Source organism: Nicotiana tabacum, chromosome 6 (assembly GCF_000715075.1).
Source record: "Nicotiana tabacum cultivar K326 chromosome 6, ASM71507v2, whole genome shotgun sequence".
Classification (NCBI taxonomy): Eukaryota; Viridiplantae; Streptophyta; class Magnoliopsida; order Solanales; family Solanaceae; genus Nicotiana; species Nicotiana tabacum.
This window is the reverse complement of record NC_134085.1, coordinates 28769389-28794531: the sequence shown is the minus strand read 5'-3', so window position 1 is coordinate 28794531 and position 25143 is coordinate 28769389. Positions and strand designations below refer to the sequence as shown.

At 38.3% G+C, this 25143-nt stretch overlaps 2 protein-coding genes across 2 annotated transcripts; both read right to left on the bottom strand.

Annotated features, from left to right (window-relative positions):
- Positions 1-10399: 10399 nt before the first annotated feature.
- Positions 10400-11464, bottom strand: LOC107777080 (non-specific lipid transfer protein GPI-anchored 14-like). Its single transcript, XM_016597059.2, has 3 exons — positions 10993-11464; positions 10693-10785; positions 10400-10592 (listed from the first exon to the last, which is right to left on the bottom strand). Exons 1-3 carry the CDS (start codon positions 11321-11323, stop codon positions 10480-10482), a joined length of 537 nt encoding a protein of 178 aa, XP_016452545.1. The 5' UTR covers positions 11324-11464; the 3' UTR covers positions 10400-10479.
- Positions 11465-13449: 1985 nt separating this feature from the next.
- On the bottom strand, positions 13450-23977 carry LOC107777079 (carbon catabolite repressor protein 4 homolog 1). The gene is made up of 12 exons (XM_016597058.2): positions 23336-23977; positions 17766-18516; positions 17198-17284; positions 17041-17124; positions 16858-16944; positions 16677-16763; positions 15185-15238; positions 15012-15103; positions 14760-14874; positions 14408-14555; positions 14089-14240; positions 13450-13936 (listed from the first exon to the last, which is right to left on the bottom strand). Exons 1-11 carry the CDS (start codon positions 23497-23499, stop codon positions 14095-14097), a joined length of 1815 nt encoding a protein of 604 aa, XP_016452544.1. The 5' UTR covers positions 23500-23977; the 3' UTR covers positions 13450-13936; positions 14089-14094.
- Between the last annotated feature and the right edge of the window lie 1166 nt (positions 23978-25143).

The following is a 25143-nucleotide window of genomic DNA, read 5'->3' as shown; positions in this document are numbered from 1 at the left end:
CTCAGCTCCGACATCCCTCACAAATGCTGGATACGAGAGACAACCCTTCCCAACCATACGTTGGGCCTTCAAGAAAAAGATCACTCTACTAGGAACATAACCGGTCACACCTCGCCACTCGATCTGTGGCACACTCGGCATAGCCAATATGACTGTCTTAGCATGACAGTCCAGAATAGCACGACACGGAGATAACCAATCCATGCCCAAAATGACATCGAAATCCACCATGCTCAATAATAATAGATCCACTCGGGTCTCCAGACCCCCAATAGTCACCACACACGACCGGTACACACGGTCTACAATAACAGTATCGCCCACTGGGGTAGATACATGAACAGGTAAATCAAGAAACTCACACAGCGTACCCAAATAACGAGCAAAGTATGATGAAACATAAGAAAAGGTGGAACCGGCATCAAATAATACAGAGGCATCTCTGTGGCAGACTGAAATAATACCTTTAATGACAGCATCTAAAGCACTAGCATCGGGTCTGCCTGGAAGTGCATAGAAACGGGTCTGAACGCCTCCTGATCGACCTCCCCCTCTGAGGCGACCCCTAGCTGACTGACCTCCCCCCCTAGCTGGCTAGGCGGGTGGTGGTGAAGAAACTAGCGCTGAAGCTGATGACTGACCCCTCTTCTGAGATGAACTAGCAAAACAAGAGGACATTGGCTCCACATGTGACCCATCTCATCACACTCATAACAACTCCCAGATGCTGGAGAAGGGGACTAAAGGGAACCCCTTGCACCAGAGTGACTAGCAGATGCACCCAGCATAGAAGAGCCCTGAACTGATGGATCACGGGTCGAACTCTGAGCTGGAAGGGCACTAAGTGATGACTGGCCCTGCTGAGGACTGTGATGACCCTAACCTGAAGACGCCCCACGATAACCTGGGCGAGCTGGCTGAGTAGACCTGAATGGGCGGCCTTTGCCATGCTGAAACTGACCCCTCGAAGGAGCACCACTATAACTGCCAGATCCTCGAGGCCTCTTAGCCTTCCTCTCCTCTCGCTCTTGGCAATGAACAAAGTCGATCTCCCGGGTAATATTCACAACCTCCTCGAACGTAGCACCAGATACTATCTCCCTGGTCATGAGAATACGGAGCTGATAAGTGAGACCATAAACAAACCTCTTAATCCTCTCTCTGTCCGTCGGAACCAACTAGATAGCATGATGAGCCAACTCGGAGAATCTCAACTCATACTGCGACACGGTCATCTCCCCCTGACGCAACCACTCAAACTACCTATGCAGCTCCTCTCTGCGAGACTACGGCACATACTTCTCCAGAAAGAGAACGGAGAACTACTGCTAGGAAGGGGGTGTTGCACCAACAGGCCTACGCCTCTCAAAATCCTCCCACCAAGTGAAAGCAGCTCTTGAAAACTGATAAGTGGTAAAAGAGACCCCGCTGGTCTCCAGAATACCCATTGTACAAAGCATCCTCTAACACTTATCCAAAAAGCCCTGGGCATCCTCGCCCTTTGCGCCATTGAAGGTCAGAGTCTACAATCTACCAAACCTTTCCAACCTACGCTGCTTATCCTCTAGCATGACAGGAACTACATAGTCCTGAGCAGCTACAATCGGCTGGGCTGGATGTGCCCCTGGCGTCTGAAGTTCCTGCACGACCTACTTAGGTGTGCGAGCGGCGGGAGTTTAATTGCCTCCCCCAGCCTGAGAAGTAGTTGCGGTTGTAGTGGCTGAAACAGCTTGAGCTAGGCCAGTGAAAACTGATAAGATCTGAGCCAAGGCCTCCTAAAGTCTCGGAATCACAATGGGCACAGCTAGTGCTGCTGGAGTATCCACAACTGGGACTTGGTCCTGAACTGGGGCAGCTGGCAGATCTACAGGTGATTCTCTCGTTGCTCTTCCTCTACCACAACCGCGTCCTCGACCTCTGGTGGCCACAGCTGGTGGAACTTATGGTCGTTCATCCTGTCCGGTAGCACGTGTCCTCACCATCTGTGAGAGAATAGAATAACAAAAGTTTAGTACTCGGATCAACAAGTTCGCATGACAAGAATTTCAAGAATATGAGGTTTTTCCTAAAGGTTCTGCAGCCTCTCGAAGATAAATACAGATGTCTCCGTACCGATCTGCGAGACTCTACTAAACCTGCTCATGACTCGTGAGACCTATGTAACCTACGCTCTGATATCAACTTGTCACGACCCTAAACCCAGACCCAGTCATGATGGCGCCTCTCATGAAGACAAGGCCAGCCAACTATTCCCAATTCGATGTTAAACAGTTAAACAGTATGAAAAAAATAGTCTAAAACATGGTTTAGTAATACTAAGCAGCAGATAATATCATAAAAGTGAGGAACAACACCCATACACATCCCTAACCGGGGTGAAACTAGTCACGAGCATCTAACAACACTGAATACCCAAAAGTAACTATAGAGTTTAGTACTGAACTAAGGACATAAAGGAAAAGAGATAGGGAGGAGCTCCAAGCTGGGAACGCCAACAGCTACCTAAAGACTCCTCGAATCCGCCTAAAGCTGGAAATGATCAGCACTCGGGAGCGGGACCAGCTACGCCTGAATCTGCACACAGGATGCAGGGAGTAAAGTGAGTACTCCAACTCAGTGAGTAACAAATGTAAATAACGATTGAAAGTAAGAAAACACGTAAGGCACAAGGCATTCTATAATGAAGCAGTAAAACCATTTAAAACAGTAAACCAGTGAAAAGTTAAGTAAAATCCTTATTCAACAAGTAAACAGGTCATTGACAGGCAGTTAAGGTAAAGTAAACAAATAGAAGTTCACCCCTCGGGCACAGTATCAACAAATCCACCCCTCGGGTAACATTTTAGAACAATACCAGCCCCTCAGGCTCAATCTCACATCACAATGGGTACCCGCACTCACTCGGGGTATGCACACTCCTGGAGGGGCCTCATACGGCCCAAGCGCAATAACTAGCCATCTCGTGGCATCAACACTAGTCCCTCAGCCTCATATCAATCAAGCCACTACATATCTCAGGCCCTTGGCCCCAAATGAATATCAGTGTTTCCTCACAACATAGTCCCTCCGCCTTACTCAGTCAAAAATCCTCACAAGCCATTAGGGCAATAGTAAAACAGTGTTTCTCAGCCCAACAACATTTAAAAATATCATTTAAGTATTAAAACTGAATAAACATGGCTGAGTATGAAAAATAGTGGAAAATAACATGACTGAATTCAAGTATAAAGTCAAAACAATGAGGAAATGTTAATAAAAATCCCCGAAGGGTTCAAGTAGTTGGCACAAATCCCAATATGGCATTCAGCACAAATAATGATGATAGCAAATAAATTTTAGTCAAATACGCGGTAAAATCATTAATCGGGATGGACCAAGTCACAATCCCCAATAGTGCACGACCCCACACTCATCATCGAGTGTGTTTGTCTCATCTTAATATATCACTACGATGTGCAATCCGGGGTTTCAAACCCTTAGAACATCATTTATAATCATTACTCACCTCAAACCGGCTAAATCTCTAGCTCGCGATGCCTTTGCCCCTCGAATCGGTCTCCACTCGCATCGAATCTATCCAAAATCAGAACGAGGATGTCAAAATAGGCTAAAGGAACGAAGCCCAAGCAAAAACAATCAATAAATAGCACAAATCCCGAAATTACAAAAACCCGACCCCCGGACCCACATCTCGGAATTCAGAAATTTTTACATCAATAGATTCCTTATCTCCCACGAGTTCATACATATCAAAAGTTCCGAAATCCAACCCCAAATGGTCCATCAAATCCTCAATCAAAGGTCTCCAATTCTAAGCCCTAGTTTCCCCAATTTTAAATCCTTAATTTCCATGATTTCTAGCTCCAATCCATGAAATAATAGCATAGGAACGAGTTTTAGGTCCAAATTCCTTACCTCAATGAAGTTCCCTTGAAATCCCTCTCTCAAATCATCCAAAAAGCTCCCAAGCCGAAGTTAAAAATGGTGAAATTACCTAAAATTCGCGAAGGCCACAATTTATACCTTCTTCCCAGGCCTTTTTGCATCTGCGGTCCCATACCTGCTTATGCAGTACCTCATTTGCGATTATTTCTCCGCTTCTGCGGAAATCACTTATCCAGCCAAAAAATGCATCTGCGATCACACTTCCGCATCTGCGACATCGCAGATGCGGTCACCCTAACCGCTTTTGTGATCTCTGCCCGCCTGGCCCTTTTTTGCTTCTGCGATAGCTCTCCCACACGTGCGGCTCCCAATCCGCAAGTGCGAAAATACCAGAAGCAGCAATTCAGCACCTGCAACAACAATCCAAACTTCCCGTTAACCATCCGAAATCACCCTGAGGCCCCCGGGACCTCAACCAAAAGCACAAACATATCTCAATACCTTATTCAAACTTGTTCCAATCGTCAAATCACCTCAAACAACATCAAATCACCCAAAACACATCGGATTCAAGCCAAACTTTCTAAAATCTTCCAAATTCCGCTTTTGATCAAAAACCTAACCAAACCACGTCCGAATGACCTGAAAATTTGCACACACATCCCAAATGACCCAATGAAACTACTTCAACCCTCGGAATTCCATTCCGACCCCTATATCAAAATCTCGCCTATCAACCGGAAATCGCCAAAATATCAACTTCGCTAATTCAAGCCTAAATCAACTCCGAACCTCCAAAACCCATTCCGATCACACTCCTAACTCCCAAATCTCCTCCTGAAGCTAAACAAACCACTGGAACTCACATCCGAGCTCTCTAACATGTAAGTCAACATCCGGTTGACTTTTCCAACTTTAACTTCCTTAAAAGAGACTAAGTGTCTCAAACCTTACCAAAATTATTCCGGATTCGATCAGACCAACCCAATACCTTATAACACGGATAAACAAAGTATAAAGAAGCATAAATGGGGGAAACAAAGCGGTAACTCATGAGACGACTGGTCGGGTTGTCACAACACTCTTCTAAGTCCAAAATCACCCAACGAAGCTAACGGAACCATCAAAAATCTATTCCGGAGTCGTTTACACATAAGTCAATATCCGATTAACCTAGTTAGTTATATAATAGCTATAAAGCACAAAAGGAGCAGTAAATGGGAGAACAGGGCTACAACTCTCGAAACGACCGACCGGACCGTTATAATAACCCACAATACCCTTACTCCACTGCTGCCATAATCCTGCACTGAAATTCAACAGAATCCTTCATAAGCTCATGTAACAGAAATCATAAAATGCCTCAAATCATATGCTAAGCTCACAATACCCTTACCCCATTTCCTTTTTGGGCCTTGTTGTATCTTCCAAGGGAAATAAGGTAGATCCTAAGAAGATTAAGGCAGTTCAAAACTGGCCTAGACCTACTTCAGCTATAGAGGTTTGGAGCTTCTTGGGTTTGGCGGGTTATTATCGCTGGTTCATGGAGGAGTTTTCATTTATCTCAGCCTCATTGACCAAGTTGACCGAGAAGGGTGCTCTTTTCAAATGGTCTGACGAGTGTGAGATAATATTTCAGAAGTTCAAGACTCATTAACCACATCCTTAGTGTTGGTGTTACCTACGGGTTTGGGATCTTATATCGTGTATTGTTATGTATCACATATTGTGCTGGCCCGGTGTTGATGCAGGATAGCATGGTGATTGCCTACGCATCTCAACAGTTGAAGGACAATTAAAGAATTTCCATGTGCATGATTTATATTTGGCATCTAATGTTCACGCGCTGAAGATTTAGAGGCACTATCTATACGGCGTTCCATGTGAGGTCTATACCGACCAGCGGAGTCTCCAACACATGTTCAAATAGAAAGACCTTAATTTTTGGTAGTGGAGATGGTTGCAATTGTTGAATAAGTATGATATCACCATATTATATCAACTAGGGAAGGCCAATGTAATGGCCGATGAAATGAGTAGGAAGGCTGAGAGCATGGGCAGTTTGGCATATTTACCGGTAGTGGAGAGGTCACCAGCCATGGATGTTTCAGGATTTGGCCAATCGGTTCATGAGATTGGATATTTCGGAGCCTAGTCGGGTTCTCTCTTGTGTTGTGGCACAGTATTTTTTTTTGGAGCGCATCAAGGCTCGCCAGTTTGATGATCCTCATTTGTTGGTGTTGAAAGACATGGTACGGCGGGGTAGTGCTAAGGAGGTTATGATTGGTGATGATGGTGTTTTGTGGCTTTAAGGCCAGGTTTGTCTTCCAAATGTTGAGGGGTTGAGAGAGTTGATCCTTAAGGAGGCTCACAGTTCGCGCTATTCCATTCACCTAGGTGTCACGAAGATGTCCCGTGACTTGAAACAACACTATTGGTGGCGAAGGATAAAGAAGGATATTGTTTCTTATGTCTCTCGGTGTTTAAATTGTCAATAGGTGAAGTATGAACATCAGAAACTAGGCGGGTTGACTTAGAGATTGGAGATACCAAAGTAAAAGTGGGAGCGCATCACTATAAGGAGAAATTGGTAGTTATTCTAGACCGGCAGGTTCAAAAGATGAGATCTAAGAGTTTTCCTTCTGTTAAAGTGCAATGGAGAGTTCAGCCGATTGAGGAGGCTACGTGGGCGTTCGAGTCTGATATGCGGAGTAAATACCCCCACCTTTTACCAGTCCATGTACTTTTCTATGTCCGTTCGAGGACGGACGTTTCTTTTAAAGGTGGAGAATGTGATGACCTGATAGGTTATTTTGAGAACTAGACTTAATTTCTATATTCTGAACCCTCTCATACTTCATTTGATGTTTTTTAATTTGTGTGCATGGTCCCTATTGTTTTTCGGAAAGTTTTACGTAAAATTTTGAAGAAATATGACTTTTGACTTAAAATGAGGCTAGAGTTGACCACAGTCAACATTCTTGGTAAACGACCTCGAATCGATGTTTTGACGATTCCAGTAGGTTCGTATAATGTTTTTGGACTTGTACACACATTTGGTTGGGGGTACGGGGTGACCCGAGCACATTTTGGCGCATTATGTGAAAAATTATGAAAATGAGTTATTAAGTTGAAATTCTTGAGTTTTGATGGTCGATTCGTGTTATTTAATGTTATTTTGATGATTTAAGGTAGCGATCAAGTCTGTTGGTTGTTATTATACTTATGTGCATGTTCAGTTTGGAGCCCGAGGGGTTCGTGTGAGTTTCGGGCACATCACATGAGTTTGAAATAGTTGATGCATAGTTGTTCCTGTTGTCATCTTGCAGGTCTCGCAAATGCGAGCCTCGCTTTTGCGAGTGACTGCTTGCATCTGTGAATGGAGCTAGGGAATGGGCACTTCACTAATGCAAAGTTTTGATCACAAATGCAGACAGTGGGAGATCCACAAATACGAAGTTCCTGTCGCATTTGGGACACTTGGGAAGGCTGGCCAACTTGCAAATACGAAGTTTTGATCGCAAATGCGAAGCTTTGATTATACAAAGTTTTGATCGCAAATGCGAAGCTTTGATCACAAATGTGCACGTGGGGAGGTTGAAAATGCGAACCTTTTGTCGCAATTGTGACTTCTTGGGGCCTATTGTACTAGTCGCTCTTGCAATCAGTGTTTCGCAAATGAAGGCTTCGCAATTGCGATACTTGCAGCTGGGTAAAAGAGGAAAAAATCGTGACTTAGCTCATTTTATACCATTTCTCAACCCCAAACACTCTAGAGGCAATTTTTGAAGAACGTTTTCTTCCCAAATTCATTGGTAAGGAACTCTATTTCATTTTCTATCAATCCCCATTACTTTTCATGGGTTTTAATATCAAATCTATAAATTATATGGTAGAAATTATGGGTTTTGGATAGAATTTACGGATTATGTAAAATTGAGATTTAGACCTCAAATTGAGGTCGGATTTTGAAATAAATTACATAATCGGGCTCGGGGATAAATGGATAATTGGATTTTGGTTCGGATCTCAAATTTTGACCAAGCGGACCCGGGATTGACTTTTGTTGACTTTTCAATTTAGCTAAAAATTAATTTTTTTCACTCGTGAGTAATTTCTAAAGCTTATTTTCAATTGTTTGAACGATATTTGGCTAGATTCGGTTAGTTTGGAGGCTTGTTCTAAAGAAAAAGTCATGGTAGAGTATTGATTTGGTTACGGAAAGAGGTAATCTTGTTTAACCTTGACTTGAGAGAATTAGGACTTGTTGATCTATTTGCTACGTGAATTATGTGTGGAGACGACGTATATGCCAGGTGACGAGTATATATGCGTTGCCATGGGTTAAAGCATGGGGGTTGGACTATTTACCTTTATGTCATCACTTATTCCATATTATATCTTGTTACATGCTTTGATTGCTACATGATCTTGCTTGTTATCCTTGCCTTACTTGTTATCTGTCTTGATTTATTCATTTCTCGCTCAATATCTACTTACCTGCTACATGTTCATGCATGTATTAATTGTATATCTTTATTGTCACATGTCTTTACTTGACTTTATTGCCTTTACATTGCTCATTACACTTTATCATGTTAGATCCGATTGCGTGAGTCATTTAGTTGTTCTTGTATAAATGAAATGTCGAGGTCTATGATTACGAAGTATTGGTTATTCTCTATTTGTACTGGTAGTTCCTTGATGTTCTATACGCTTTATTTTTCTTTTGTGTTGAGATTACGTTATTGGTTGTGTTGAGTTGTTTATGTTAATGAGTTGATATTGGGAATGGGTTGCGCACCGCAATATTATTGAAAGGAATTAATATTGGGATCGGGTTGCACGCCGCAACAGATAATGATATGATATTGGGTTCGGGTTGCACACCGCAACAGATATTATATTTATGTGGGATCGGGTTGCACGCCGCAATGGAGTATGATGTGTTATAACTGTAGGTAGTTGTAGTACTCTATTTTTGTAATGTGATATGACGTTACAAGATGATGTTATTTTGGGGCTCTTTGTTAGTTGACCTTCGGGTCCCGTATATATGAGTTTACTGCTTTATTTATATTTCTGCATTCCTTTATTATTATTCGTATAGGTTTATAGTGAGTGTCATGTCATAGTCTCGTCACTACTTCGTCGAGGTTAGGATGGACACTTACAGAGTACATGGGGTCAGTTTTACTCATACTGCAATTCTGCATTTCTTGTGCAGATCCCGATGTTGGTCCCAGTTGTGCGTAGAGGAGTATGCTCGAATCTAACTTGCCCAGGAGACATGAGATAGTCCTGTTTGGCGTTCGCAGTCCCTGAAATCCCCTTCTACCTTATTTTACTGTTTATCTTGTTTCAGACAAATGTATTTCATTCACACTATAATTGCAGTATTCTAGTCGCTCATGTACTTGTGACTCCGAATTTCTGGGATTAGTATAGACTGTGTTACTTTTGGTATTTATCTCATGTATTTTAGAGTTTATCAGCCATTAATTATTATTGTTATGCTTTTAAACTGTTAAAATGGTTAATTAATTAGCTAATATTGGTTTGCCTTGCACGTAGATGTTAGGCATAATCACGGCCCCACGGTTGGTATTTCGGGTCGTGACACCCACACAATATTCACAAATTTTAGGTATTATTCGGGTAACACGGCAGCATGGAACTGGTAGTGTCTTGATATGGTTGACGAATTGGAAAACTGCTGGTTGATTCGTTGAAACAGAAGGATGATCTCGTAGACAATTTTTTCTCGTGCTTGAAGGCTAATTTTATGGTTGTTGTCATAAAATTAGGTCCCACCAGAGCGCCTTCTACTTCTAATAGGCCATGAACTAGATCAGAATCATTCTCAACGAGTCCATAAGAAGTGATCCTATTTTTTTCATCGGGTCCGGATAAAGACCAAAGATCTTGAGCGACCGATCCGGCAGAACAACTCAAAAGATAAAGAAGTATCGTTAATCTCTTCATGCTCGTTCCAAGCTCGAAGTACCATTTGTACAAATAAGAATCCCCTTCGTTACATGATTTCTTCTTCATATAGATAGATATAGGATCTATGCTTCAAGATATAAGTATTAATTTATGTTTAATTAAAATTTATGATTATGTGTTATCTAGATTTCATGCAAGTGATCAATGGTATTTGCTTCTGCTGTTTATACTTGTATTCCATCAATATCTTTTACCATCGACGATAGAATTTTACTGCAGTTTGACACCGTGTAGCTCTGTTAGTGCCTTATTTACAATGTTCACTAATCAAATACCTCTCTATCTCTTACATTTCAGTTGAGATATCGAACTCTCATGATTCATCACAATCACCCTTTACTGAGTGCACTTGAACTGACAAGGAAACGTGGAAAACTTGATCTTTGAAGAACTTAATAATTAGTTTGACACTTACTCCGCTGAATCAGTTAGTTGAGGAGTAGCAAATCATGTCGATGCTAGAACAGTTCGAAGCAATCAAGCAGCAATATTATAGAAAAGATGATCAGATTGAACGTCGATTGACATTTTATTCACAAGATAAAAGGATCAAAGTTATAGCATATAAAGTTCAAGTGTCTTTTCCTAAATCATGGTGATCATAACAAATATCAGAACACAAAATGCAACACCAACGTCTCTCCCTGCAGCAAACCATCTCTTGTTGCTAAATTTGATACTTGAACTTGACTGGACATCTGCAATGACCAAATTGTCAAAAGCTGTTAAGAACTGGATTAGTGTTGAAATAACAGCGCTATGCTGTAAACCCTAGTTATAGAAAAATATATACTATACCGCCTATGCTTGCATTGTTTCCAGTTTTGGAGTGGCTGACGAAGTCGATAAAAACCTGAGCGTCCGGTGAGTTAGGAGCAAGTTTTAGAATTGCTATCACAGAACAAATGAATTAGAATTAGCTTCAAATATTAGTATCAAGGATGAAATAGTTTGTCTGCAGGAACCTAGGTAAATCTCAGAGAACACGGGAGAGATGCTAAGTATATAAAGAAAAAAGCTTTGGACATATTTTAAAGTTATGCGATCCCAGCTCAAAAAGGACAAAATATTAGTATAGTGAATTGAGTTATTACGTACCGGGGCATTCTGAAACATTAGTTGGAGCACCGCAGACGTACGGCAGACCGAGTGCTAAGGTGGCATTGATTTTGTAGCCAATATTTGGCTCATTTCTGTCTTTTACAATAAGGCAAAGACAATATTTGGTTTTGTGTAAATCTTTTCTGAGCTGGGCACAGCAAGCTGGGGTGGGAAGTTGAGCGTCTCCACCAACATAAGACAAGCAAGATGATAGATGAAGCAGTTGGTTTTGGCACTCTTTTCTATCCTCTGCAAAATCAGAGCTTGCAAAACCAATCATCAACAACATAAGTATAAAGTTTGATACTGTAACACTAGGGAATGCCATGAGTAGACGTTAAAGGATTTAATTCTGTCCTTTTTCTAATTTTTGTTCTTTTTTGGCGTGGGTTTTTGCCGGGGGAGGGAGAACGCTTTATAATACCTAGAGCTCCCTAGAGTGTTAGAAAGATTCACAACAACAACAACCCAATAAAATCCCGCACCTGGGAAGGGTAGAGTGTACGCAGATCTTACCCCTACCCCGTAAGAATAAAGAGGCTATTTCCGAAAGACTCTTAGCTTAAGAAGAAGAAAATAAACAATAGGCAATAGATCAGCACAAGCCAGAAAAATAAAAAAGAGTGTTGAAAGATTGTATTCCAGAAAATTAGGGAAGATTCAAGAGATGGGGGTGGATCGGATTTCAAAAGCCAAATTAAGCAAGTCAGTGAGTGGAACAAGATTTTGAACTGATTGGCTTAAAATAAGGTTTCTTGTGAGTAGCTATTCCAAGTTTTACAATTAAAAGATTCTGAGATATTGACATTCTTATACACGTCATCAAGTTCTCAAGCTTTGTACTATCAATTACGTTCTTTTACTTCTACCTCTTTCTTTTATTTTATTTTTCTTCTTGTTCCTTTCTCTATCATGAATTGTAACACTTTCTGGAAAATGGATTTGGGAAGCAATCAAAATTGACATCAAACAACACCGTGTATTGCAGAAATTGAGGTATTCAACTTTCAAGTTGAGAATTATGAAATTTTTAATTTTTTTTTTTTTTAGGGGGGAGGAAGACCCTTCTAGGAGTAGTAATATAGTTATTACAAAATACGTACTAATATAATTATGTACTACGTACTTTGCTACTACGTCCGTGAGTTCATTTCTGGATGCCTGACAATAGGGGTGTTAGGTGTACATAGGTTGGGTTGGTTCGGATTTTGCAATTATCAAATCAAACCAATTGTGTCGGGTTATTAAATCTAAAAACCAAATCAAACTGATAAAACTCGGGTTTTTCAATCTCAGGTTTTCGGGTTTTTTTCCGGTAAAATCTTCGTAGCATAATAAAGTACTAAGTCATGCTAAAACAAGTAGATTAATAAGAGAGTATTAATTACATGACTAAACGCTAAAGAAAAAATAAAAATAGGTTATGCATTTTTACCTAAATTATTGCAAAATAAAAAATAGATATTCAATACATAGCCGTTCGTAGTATTTAATTGAATATCTTTTGTTAACATTAGTATTGATTTGATTTTGGTTTGGACTTTTGTTAGCATTATTTAAGTTACTAATATTAATAGCTATAAAACTTATTGGAACATTCAAAAGTTCTAAATCCAACCTTAAAATAATACTTTAAAAGATAAAATTATGAAAAAGTATAAGAAATATTTATAAATTACATCACAATAAGTATTTTTATATATTAAATATATCTAAAAAAATTATATATATAATGTCGGGTTGATTTGGTTTCGGTTTGACTTTCTTTAGTTAAAACCAAACCAAACCAATTATGGTTGGATTTTTTTTCTAACACCAAACCATAGTCGGATTTTTTTTTTCGATTTGACTCGAATTATCGAGTTGGTACGGTTTGTTGGTTTCCTTTGTACACCCCACCTGAGAACAAAGTTTATCATGTGAAACCCGCATTTTATTATTCCAACCTGATACGAAGAAATGTTCTCCTATGCCAAGTCACCATTTGAAAAGGAAAATAACTGAAAAGATCTTATGAATTTTACTTACCGATCTCCCATACAAGTTTTATTGATATCCTGTGAACAAGACCATGCAACTAAAACATAAAATTGATATAATTGGCAACAGGTCGGCACGAAGTGATTCATCATGCTCAAACATGAACCGATCGCTCGTAGGGACGGTTTATAGATCATCAAATTCCCACAAATGGAATGAAAAGTGGGTCCATGTAAATGATCAAGACCTCGCAAACAACGCTCCTTCCCCATATGGAGTTTGGAACCCAAAGCCCCCACCCCACCCCTCCGATTAGATTTAATGATCTATTCAACCATTGTATAAGGCCAAACTAAGATTAATTTATAACGTTAATTCCAGCAAAATTGTATAAAAATATACAACAAAATAGTACTAGATGTAATCAGCCATTTCTCCTGGCAGGAATAGCAAATGTACCGATCTTTATGCCAATTTCCTGAAACGCCCATGCCCTATTATCTTTATAACCTAGGAGTAAATATTTATACATGACTCAGGATTTTCAGCCAGTTATACAAATCGAAGAGTCCCTGAGACCAGAATTTCCGACCTTCAAGGTTACACGAGCAAAAGTTAAATCATTTTGTAGTTGAACAATATAGGAAATAGGGCTAGGTAAATTAAATCCACAAAACTGAACTACATTTCCTCTACTCCTAGCTTCTCTACTCAGACTCTGGAACTCTTTTCCCATTGTGCCTTTAGTCTAAAGAACATATAATGACACGAACCGGATGACTCTTGGAAAATTTAAAGAAAGAAATTGATTATAAACTATCATAATTTTCTATGTGATGATAAGGAGTAGCTACCCCACCACGGGATACCAACGTCATTAGTTACCATTCTTACAATTGACATATATTTCTCCTTTTTGACTGTTTGTTCTTCTGTTTTTCAATTCATCCTCCAGCAAGACCTGCACCAAATGAATATATAAGTTATAATTCCCCTAAAATTCTGGTAACAAGTAAACCTCAAAGGGCAAAATGCTTAGTCGACAACTGAAAAGGGCTTAGGTTAAACAAGCAATACGTATTTGAAACCAAAATAAACATAATTATTGCATACCAATTGTCAGCGTCTAGTTCTAGGCTTGCAGCGAAACTCAGCTAAGAGTGCTATATGATCGGAGGACCACTCTGGAGAAGGAAGTGCTGTATCTTTTCTCAAGCTTTCCTCGTCCAAGAGCTCCAACAACGATTCAACAGTTAAAGAGTCCGCTGAAAGCACATAACAAACCACCACGCATATCAGAATAAACATAAAAAACTATAGATAGGTACATAAATTTATAATTTTAATTATAATTATGACTGCATGCCGAAAACATACAAGGGAATAAAAGACAAAAATATAATACGTCTTAGACAGAATCATGCAACAATACCAGAATAGAATATATAATCATGAGTCCCAATAAAATCTCTAGTGCAGTTTGTAAACAAGGGTTCATTGGTACTAGGATCCATCCTCCTCCGTTGCTGCTCTAGTCCAAGAATCACAGGCATTCGGGCGAAGGATGAGTAAGCACTGACCTGTACAGAAATATACCAATATAAACAAAATGTGAGTTGTATGGTCAAGGTGCTTATTTGGTCTTCTCAACAAGGGAGTAACACAAAAAATACATATTTTCCAGTCTGCTCTTCTGGAAGAGTAGGGAACATGGGGAAGCAAACATATCTAGTTTGAAAGATGAGAGGGAAAATGGGAGCTTTCTAAAGTTACTGAAGTGATACCAATGGCAGTTGATGCATCAACTTTGTGGCTGGACGCAAAATACCAAGAGGGTCCATTGCTAAATCTGGATGCATTGGATCAACTTTCCCCATTGCCAGAAGTGCATGAGGAGCACTGCATTGCCAAGAGGTATTATCAGTAATGTTACCGTTCCAGCCTGCTTTTTGCATAAAATGAGGAACGGAATGGAGGTACAACTCTTAACAATGCCAATAAGAAGAATGGAATTTGAAATCAAGAAAAAGACGGACCTTCCGGGGACTGAGTTAAAATCACCACAGACTAGCATTGGAATGTCAGCACTAGCAGCAATTTTCTCTAGTCCTTTTAAAAGTGTGTGAACCTGAAATGTAAACAAACTGCCAATTACGTTTTTAGCCAAAAAAGACAGTGAACTATTCTATATCTTAAACGAAGTAATAACCTGCCAAAGTTTAACATCCTTTAACTCTTGATGAACATTTACATGTGTGTTAGCCTGCATTCAGAAATGAAGGAACGTTTTCAGTACATGCGTGAACAGAAGAATATTACCACCTACATTTAAGTGGGTCCCAGAAGAAGAGAATTTAAAAAATAAAATTTTGGCTGCTCCAACTTTCAAAATAACATGTAAGAGATTTCTGTAATAAGCACCAAGCAAAAACTTGTAATGAAGATAATTATTCTCCAGATCAATTGCAAGTTCACCACAGCATGGTAACTCCAATAAAAGAAATAATTTTCTAGGAAACTGACTTCCTTAGAAGAGCAAAGATACAATGCCCTATAACTACTTTTTAATAATCGTGCTGTCTGGGCCAGCTTGCGCGCACCTTGACTAATTCCACGGATACCTGTCACCTCCCAACGTAACTCTGTCCACCAAGGTGTGGATAAATAGGAAGAAATCACCTAGCGTTTTTGCCTTCGTTGGGATTTGAACCTGAAACCTCATGGTTCTCACTCACTTCATTGACCACTAGGCCTACCCTTGGGTGCACACAATGCCCTATTATTTTCTCTGGGCATCTGTGTAAATTACCAATATGACAGCCGAAATACAATCATTTCCATGGTACTTCGTCAATGATACCACAATCACAGCCAACATCCATGTATAGGGTAAAAATGGCAACACAGGTAAAAGACACAGTTGGTACAACATAGCACTTTAACATAGAGTGCAGCCAGAGTATGATTTGGGCTTGTCCCGCTGTCAGTTTATTGCAACATGGTCCATGCACACCAGGGCTGTTTCATGAAATACTAATGGAAGAGATGCCAAAAATGCTCAAAAGCCGAAACTGCCTATTGGCAGGGAAGAGATTTGACATTTAATAGTATCTTGCCATCAGTTACTAAAATCGGATCTGACGTCACTCCCACACAACACCCCAGCTGAAAAAAAAAATGGAGAAGGGAAAAATATGCGTGTGTAAGAAGAGAGGAGAATTTCATTTTCTACCGTGGTCTGAAACAGAGGGAGGAGTAAACTTCTAAGCAAGCTATGAGCAGGAGCTAGCAGGTCTTTCTTAGGTTGCTCCTAAATTAGCAGTTTTTGTTGAAGATTATTCTTTCTTTTCCCGATAGCATTAATTGTTTGAAGATCATTCTTTCTTAACTTGCGTATTTCCAAAACTGTTGCACTTCTCCACAGTTCTTTGAGGCTAAGGTCATACACAAATTAAGAATAAACAAGCTACCAAGGTAGAGACCAATTAATTAATTTTGTTACAGAGCTAATGAGGAAGAACATATATTTGGTAAAGAATAATTGGGACAAGTAATGACTGTGTAATAAACACCGATTCGCACAAAAAAATCCTGCTAAACAATCCTATTTTCTTGCTAGAGTGATTATACTACACATGGAAAGAAAACTGTTCCAGGCATCACAACTGAGTCACAAAGCTGTCTTAGCACCAGTTCCTTACCACACAAACAAGTTGGCGCTTCCCAGGGTTGTCAATCCCCTGGTTATTGAACTTTGCTTCCAGAACCACAATAAGAGCAACGTTATCCTGTCAAGCACACACTAGTGAGATATAAGCCCAGTTCTGAAATGAAATTCTTCATAAAACAACAAAGAACCACTTGAAAAATTCAGCAAGATACCTTAACCAAACGACTTAGTGCGGTCTTCTTTTGGGCACTAGGAACTAAGGCTTCAGTCAAAGATTGAGCAGCTTTATTGAACTCAACCTGCACCAAGAGCATAAGAACATTTCTTGTTACAATATTAATGCACGAATTATGTTATAAGAACAAAAGCCCATCAGAGGAACACAGCTGCCGTACCTCATATTTTTTAACATGTGCAAATCTATCTCGGCGGAAAAATGTGGCACAACCATCAATGGTATTGATATTTTCACCAAACACCTGCATATAGAAAGAGTGTGTCATTTAAAAATCAAAAACTGTCAGATACAAACACATACTAAGCACCACGAACCTCAGCTGTTTTCCTTTTGAACAGAGCTTGATAACCATGTTTGTCCAGCTCAGGAGCGAAGAATTCCTCAAAGTGATCACTCTGAACCTGAAAATGGAAACATACAGCATTCAGATACAGGAATTTATAAGTCCAAAGGCAGTTCACAACACTCATTTAACATGACAATTATATTGGAAGACATATCTAGACGTGAAAAAAAAACAAATCCTTTAAGAAGAAACTGATTATGCTTTATGCATGCATCAAATTAAGGAAGAAAATATATTTATTTGACCTAAATAAGAGCATATTTCAGGAAAAAGGAAATTCAGTAACGCGGTTTTAATGAAGTGCTGGGGCCAGTGTAACCCTTTCAGGAATTGCAAAGAAGCTATTATACACTCTTAAAAAGGTCTATCTCCTCTAAATCACTATATAGCAGCACGAAGCGGCCCTCCAGAGGAGCATGAAAAGTTTCTCACACCTCTTGGTCTATCATAGCCAAAGCTATCCGGAGGTACAAGATCCAAGTAGATCAATCAAGTACGTAATTACATATTATAATTTTATCTGATGTTATAGGTACCTCTTGAAGGCAAACAATGTCAGCACGATAGCCAACTATTTCACGCAATAGATTTTGTCTTCGATAAGTCCAAGTAAGAGCCCAAGAGGGGCAATAACTGTACAATTCATTTGTTGCATATGCATCAGACAGAATGTTGTATGAAAGCACAGTAAAAGTTCCTGAAGATGATAAACGACTATCTAAGTCCAGATGCACTGGTATATCGGCCCCATTAACTGAAATCAAGCGACGTGGAGTAGGAGATGGAGCTGGAATCACTCGAGACGTTAACACGGTACTAGCATGTCCAACAGGTAATTTGGTTTCTGCATCGATGACAGCACATTCAAATTTAAGGACGTGACCAATATCATCTGCAGATGGTGTGTAAGTTTTAGAGCGTCCAACTTCAAACCAAGTTTCACCACCATTTCTTTGAGCTACAGCTGCAGGATATAATGGTGCCGTTCCATTTGTCAAGCTACCGCTTGATTGCGAAGAAGTCAAGCTCATATTAACACCAGATCCTGTACTATTGAATCGCCCAAATAATTCTTCCTCCTCATTTCCGTTTTCATTCACAGCACTAGCAGCACGTTCATGCAGAACACGATGATGCTGCCATGCATCTGAGAAACATTTCGGCGAGCAATGATAACTCTTGGCAACAGGGATTTTGGCCTTCACACATCCTAGGCATTGCAATGTAGCTTGCTCAGATGGGTGGACGCTGCAGATCGCAACTTGTTTATCACTTTGTATGCGGTACCTGCAGAACAAGTCATATATCAAACAAGTAAAGGATAAAGAATTCAATAGATATTGTTTTTCTTGGCAGCAAGGAGAAACGACAGTTCAATGACATCTTTTTAGTGGAGAGAAGTGTCATTTTAAGTGAATGAATCAAACAGCAGGTGTCAGAGCCAAGGTGCCAGCAGTCAGCTATTATTTCCATGGTATCAACCATAAAAGGCTAAATGTTTTAGCAAACACCAGGTAGCACTCCAGTAACCACATAAGGTTGATTGCTAAGCTGTTCTCAGTGCCCACGTGTTTGATTGTTAGGCTGTTTTGGGATTTTCTTTTCTCAAACAACCTACTGGAAAGGAAATTATCCATCTTTCTAAGAGATTTTAAAAGCATACATATCTCCATATTAAATACAGATTACGTAATATAAGACTCGAGAGATATAAGTCTCGACGAAGACACTACTGGGTTGATACATTAAGAAGCGGACACTGACAAGTATAAGTGACAACATGCATTTGTAAACGACATCTGATTTTTCATTGAATATTTTCCAAAGTGAGTCATTTGTCCTCATTTTTCATTTATGTATTCGCTTCTGCAGCGCCGTCAATGGCGCCAAGGTCTGCTAGGATTTTAAGCGTAAACACTGCAGTGTTGTCAAAGGCGCGCTTAAAGCATGCTTAAGCCTTAAGCGAGGCAAAAGACAAGTTGAGCACTTCACCTCGCTTAGCGGACACTTTTGTGACGTCATCAGCGTTCTAAGGCGTACTTTTCCTTACCAATGAGAGTAATCCCTAAAAGGCGAGACAAAACAATTGATATTTCACTTTATTGTAATTTTTTTCAATTTCTTTGTCCATATATTTATTATTCATGCCTATTATTAGTCTTGCACTACACATACATATTTGTACTTTTTCTCCCTCGCGCCTTTTTCCATTAAAGCCATCGCTTTATTTGCACTTAACGTCGCAATGGACCTTAGAGCTTTTTTGCGCTTTGCGCCTTTGATACCATTCTAGACGCACTTCAGAAAAGAAAGGCACATTAAAAATAAAATATATATCACATATTTGTAACATAGAAAAAATAATATAAAAAAAATAGTAATATAGACAAAAGAATTGGAAAAATAGCAATTAAGTGAAATATCTGAAATAAAAATAACCCCATTTCAGTTTAAAACATTTAAAAGTCTGATTCAGATGAAAACAATGATTTTAAAAGTTTTAATTAAAATTTTGCAACTTTTCTTATACTAAATCCTAATTTCCTATTCCTAATTGTTAACATATACATCCATAACATTTTCCATAATAATTAACAGTCCATAGTTTTGCCAACTGTATTTATTGTTTAGTTCCACTTTTTTCAAGACATAGTTCACAGACGACGTGGCGCACATCTTAGTGCCTTCGTCCCTGCATTAAAGCACCGCCTAAGCAAAGTGAAGCACACAGCTTGGCTGCAACTAGCTTCAGACTCTAATGTTCTTCCAGCAAGCCAAAACCGTTCTGCTTATTGTCTTCATACTTGTGTGCATTAATGTAAATGATTTTACACGTCAACAAAAAGATGAAAACCAACAAGCTGCAAAGCGCTAAGCCCACATAAGAAACTTTTTTAATAAATGCACCTATGGAAATTGCGCAAAAATGGAGATGAAAACTTACTTTTATGTCAACATAAGGAATGAAATAAAATAATTCTCCAAAGTTTAAATAAAGTAAGACGAATGAGCAACATCTCCAACATTCTACAGTTTCGAAACTCCGAGGGCCAAAAACTTAAAAATGGTGTCAGTATTATGCTTTATCATGCTTTATCTGTTAATATTAAAAGTATTTTTTATTGATATTTTTCTCCAACCACTGAAATTCAATAACTTCTAAGCAGTTATGCAATTCCAGTTTCAAGATTTATGGTGTTATTGCATCCTAAACCTTTTGTATCTAATGCTTCCACAAGCAATGCTCAAAGTTGTTTAGACGGCAACATGTCTTCAATGATTATACATAAATCGCCTGATTTATGACAAGTCCCTAATAAAGCAAAAAAATAAAAAATATAATAAAAGTTCCTTTCACTAATGAGATATAAGAGACAGACGCTATCAAGATCGGCAAGTAAAAGCTCTCGTTACTATAATGCCATCGTAATGTGAAAAGTTATGGAAATAGACCGTTCGAATTTCTTTTTGATCTGATGTAGCCGCTAAATGCTCTATAAAGTCGAGCATCACATATTCACTTTGTTTTTTGAAATCTGAAATTGAGAAATCATTATCCTCACTGAAATATGTTTCACTATAACATTCAAACTTGAAAGCACGATCTTTACCCGGCTTAACTACTGAGAACCCCACTGCACAAGGAACATGAACGTCGTCGTGGAGAGCAGCCTCTATAGCGGCAACAATGAACAGGCTCCTTTTTATTTTCTTAACTGCTTTCAGTGCGGGTATATCATCAATACAACGACTCTTCTTACCCATAGCTTCTTAAAAAGGTTACTTTTTTCTTTTTCTTTTTTTAAATAATCGAGAACTCTTCGAGGGCCAGCTGGAACGTAGTTCTTTTTCTTATTCTTTTTTGGGGGTGTGATAACAAAAATGTTACATATACGTCTTGCATGTTTAGTTATTTAGATCGTAAGAACCTATTTGGGAACTTGACACTAGGATTAGACATTGCCAATCCTACTTTTCTAGTTTGTTTATTTTAGGTCTAGTTCTATTATACTTTGTTGTGCAAAAATAGGATTTAATCAGGATTACATTTCACCTTATTTGGCAGATTAACTCATCTGACTAGATTATTGTAATAAATGGCAAATATGATATTTAAGTATAAAACTAATATGTATAAAGTACCATAAAAGAGGCTCTTTTGCGTAAGATCAAGTATTCACTCGTTGAATTTGGATTCAGGAATTACACAAGCATCAAAATAAAACACATAGAGAAGTTCCACAATAGGAAAAGTCATTAAAGAGAATGAAAATCTACAGTTCCTCTAACGAACATGATGACGTTATGTCATCCACACTAGCAACGCATGCAAGTTTGTTGACTAGTGAAACACATGGAATTCTTTCAATCCTATTTTAGTGCATGCACAATACCATAAAAGGGAAATTCCAGTTATATTATCCATCATATTTCATCTAAGAAAAGGATCACATCATCCAAATTTTTCTCTATTTTTTTTTTTAAACAATGGTGGTACCGGCTAGTTTGCATGCACCTAACAAACAGCTAAAGTGAGGATCACGTCATTCAAACAAATGATATAAAGCTCACTTAGGCCCTGAATCTCAGGTAGTCAGCTTCGTCTCGCTTAACGGTGCTTCAGTGTAAGCATCAACGTGCTAAGGCGTTTGCATTTTCATCGATTGGCTCTATCTTTAAGAGCAACAGCACTAGGCAATAGATAAATTTAAAAAACTGACACATGAGTTGTTAAGAAAAAATCATGACCGAACTGTTGTTATTAGCAATAAGAAATTAGAAATTTAATATAAGAAAATTAGCCACAAGCCTCTAAAGCCTAAAATTAGATCTTCTCATCTAAATCAGAAATTTAAAATGGTATTTGAACTTGATTGACATAATTTCAACTGCATATATATAGCTTGGTATAGATTTTACATTCTTTTGTGCAGATAATTAGTTTTTGCGTTTATCGTTAAATTTCTTTTTTTGTTGTGTGTCTGTTTCTTTTCTTTATTGCGCTTTTCTTCGCCAAAATCCATGCTTCAATTGTGCTTAAAGCCCTTTTTTGCTCTTTTAACTTTTAACTAGTTTGGCTCCTATACTAGATTGTGAAAGTAATTGCACCTCACACTCTAGAATAATATCTCAGACTCCACGATAATATTATTGAAGCAATCAAAATTGTAGAAGTGAAATCAAGCCTTAACACATTTCCAATAATACTCTGGTCAGGATTTTTGAACGATTACTTTAAGGATTGGATTGGGGGAAGGAAGGGCAGAGTTTACAATACACTTTTTTCCAAATGGTGGTGTCCAAGACAACTTGCGCATGTGTCGACTATCTTACCAGTTACCTGCTATCCTCCCCCCACATGCATAGGTGTCAGGTAACCTTGCCCACAAACGCTTAGGTAAATGGAAAAATCACCTAGCTTTTTTTTTCTCTATAAGGATTTGACAGAGTCACGGAGCTTCGGATACATATCTGGTTGTAATCCTATTTCTTGAACGACACGGGATAAGGAGCTAGTCACAAAATATCCAAGGATATACTGCTTTCTGCAAGAGCTTATAAAATTCACGTACTAGTTCAAACTGACAATCCAGTCATAGTAAAGCCACTCTATTGTAAAAATTAGAAGGAACAACCATGAAAATATTTTCATTTATGAGGCCACTACAGTGTTCAAGACCAGAAAGGTCTTTATCCATAAGGGAAAAAGAAGGTTTGCCTCTCCAATTTTCATGATGACCCTTACACACAAAACTTACTTAAATGATTGCAAAAGATAGGTTTTGATAGCTTAATTCCAAAAAAAAAAATTAATCTTTAAAGATCAACCCCTACATTATACTCATTCCTCTGATAGAACAGCAAAAATGGCAATATCTTGCAAGCGTTCCCACACACATGAACTAACTTGGTTACAAATGTTCTATTCTATCGACATGACCAAAAGTATAAAACTTGGACTAGCCACAAACTACTCGTTTTCCTCAATAATATTCAACATATACATCCAGTAAAATCCAATCCCTAGTCCATAAAAAAAGAACAGACATAGTGAAAACAAAATATAAACAGCAAAGAAGGTAAAACCAAATAAAAAGGAACTGACCACTTATATCTCAAAAAACAGCCGTGAAGAGGAGCAGATTCAGGGATATCATCAGAAAGGAGTGAGGTGGCATCAGTGGGACGGCGCAACAAAACATAAGGCGTAAGTTCACAGCCTACTATTGGAATGTCCGATGGGAGATGCACCCGCACCACACTCAGCATTCTTCTCCACCTTCTTCACAAATGGTATTAAAATTATTAAACCTCTCTTCTTCTCTTTCTCTCGAAACTACTGCTGCAACTTCTTCTACTACTACTTTTAATAGTAGTGGGCGCACATGCGGCCGATCCGCCATCACCTAACTTCTGCACCAATCGCCAGCCTTCCTTCCCCTCAATATCCCCAACTAAAAGAATAAATAACCAAAAGAATTTACAACAAAAAAAAACTAGAAAAATTAAACAAGAAATCGAAGAGATCTTCAATGAAAATGAAAATGAGGGGAAACTTTGTAGGGTTACAGAGAAATTGATAAATTAAACCGTGAAAGGGAAAAGAAGAGTTTAGAGAGGGGGTGGAAAGGGGGATTCGGTTGATTGGATGTGATTTTAGGGTTTTACAAACAGATGAAAGCAGAGAGAGAGAAGGGGGGAAATGGGGGAAGACAATTGTGTCTAAGCTTTCTAAATTCAATAACATAGGGGAAGAGCCAACGAGGTATTTATATTTTTAAATTTTTATTACTTAAATTGATATATAATCGAAAAAGCTCCACTTTTGTTCAAGTTTTCGTGGTACATATTATTAACCGGTGATCTATAAGAAAAAAATCAGATTTTTCAACATAGAATCAAATGGGGGTAATAGCAGTACTACTCCATTTTTAGCATACTCCTATTAGTTATTAGATATAAGAAATTCACTCGATTTTAAATATAAATTATCTTGGCAAATAAGTGTATTTTAAAATAGCAGAAAAGGTATTTATATTTTTAAATATTTATTACCACCACTTAAATTTAAATATAATCGAGAAAGCTCCACTTTTGTTCAAGTTTTTATAGTACTATTATTATTAACTGATGATCTATAAGATAGGATCAGATTTTTCAAAACAGGATCAAATGGTGATAATGGCAGTACAACTCTATGTTTAACATACTCTATTACTTATTAGATCTAAGAAATTTACCCGATTTTGAATATAAATTATCTTGGCAAATGAGTTTATTTTAAAATAGCTGAAGAGGTATTTATATTTTAAAATTTTTATTATCACCAGTTCAATATAAATATTATCGAGAAAGCTCCACGTTTGTTCTATTTTTCATAGTACTATTATTAACTGATGATCTATAAGATAGAATAAGATTTTTAACGTACTATCAAATGGTGGTAATAGTAGTACTACTCTATGTTTAGCATACTCCTACTACTTATTACATCTAAAATTCATCCGATTTTGAATATAAGTCATCTTGGCAATGAGTGAAATTATAAAAAAAATTAATATTCTAGAAATATAAAAATTATTTACCTTTTCTTAAAGACTTAATACCTAATATCCCCTAACTTATTCACATTATGCAAGTTTAATAATTAAACTATAGGGTATTGTTGTTGTACTATAACATTTCCTTTCTAAAACCCCACACTCAATGCCAAGTGCTACTGAGGGCAACTTTATTCATTTTGTATTACTACGTTAGAGCAAGAAAATGCACAAACGGAGTATCCATGTGGCATTTTACATGTTTTATGTAGAATAAAATTTTTTATCTCAAAACTTTACGTCTTTTGCTAATAACAGTAAACTAGTTGAAATACATAATCTTAGAACAATAGTAATACCAAAAATAATTTAA

Excerpts from the sequence above, each read along its gene's own strand:
- LOC107777080 (XM_016597059.2), bottom strand. The coding sequence starts at position 11,323 with ATGGCATTCCCTAGTGTTACAGTATCAAACTTTATACTTATGTTGTTG. Across the intron at positions 10,786-10,992 it reads TAATGTTTCAGAATGCCCCG|CAATTCTAAAACTTGCTCCT; the intron begins GTACGTAATAAC and ends GTTCTGTGATAG. Across the intron at positions 10,593-10,692 it reads AAACAATGCAAGCATAGGCG|ATGTCCAGTCAAGTTCAAGT; the intron begins GTATAGTATATA and ends TGGTCATTGCAG.
- LOC107777079 (XM_016597058.2), bottom strand. The coding sequence starts at position 23,499 with ATGCTGAGTGTGGTGCGGGTGCATCTCCCATCGGACATTCCAATAGTA. Across the intron at positions 18,517-23,335 it reads TGTTTTTTGAGATATAAGTG|GTACCGCATACAAAGTGATA; the intron begins GTCAGTTCCTTT and ends CTTGTTCTGCAG. Across the intron at positions 15,239-16,676 it reads AGCGCCAACTTGTTTGTGTG|GCTAACACACATGTAAATGT; the intron begins GTAAGGAACTGG and ends TTCTGAATGCAG.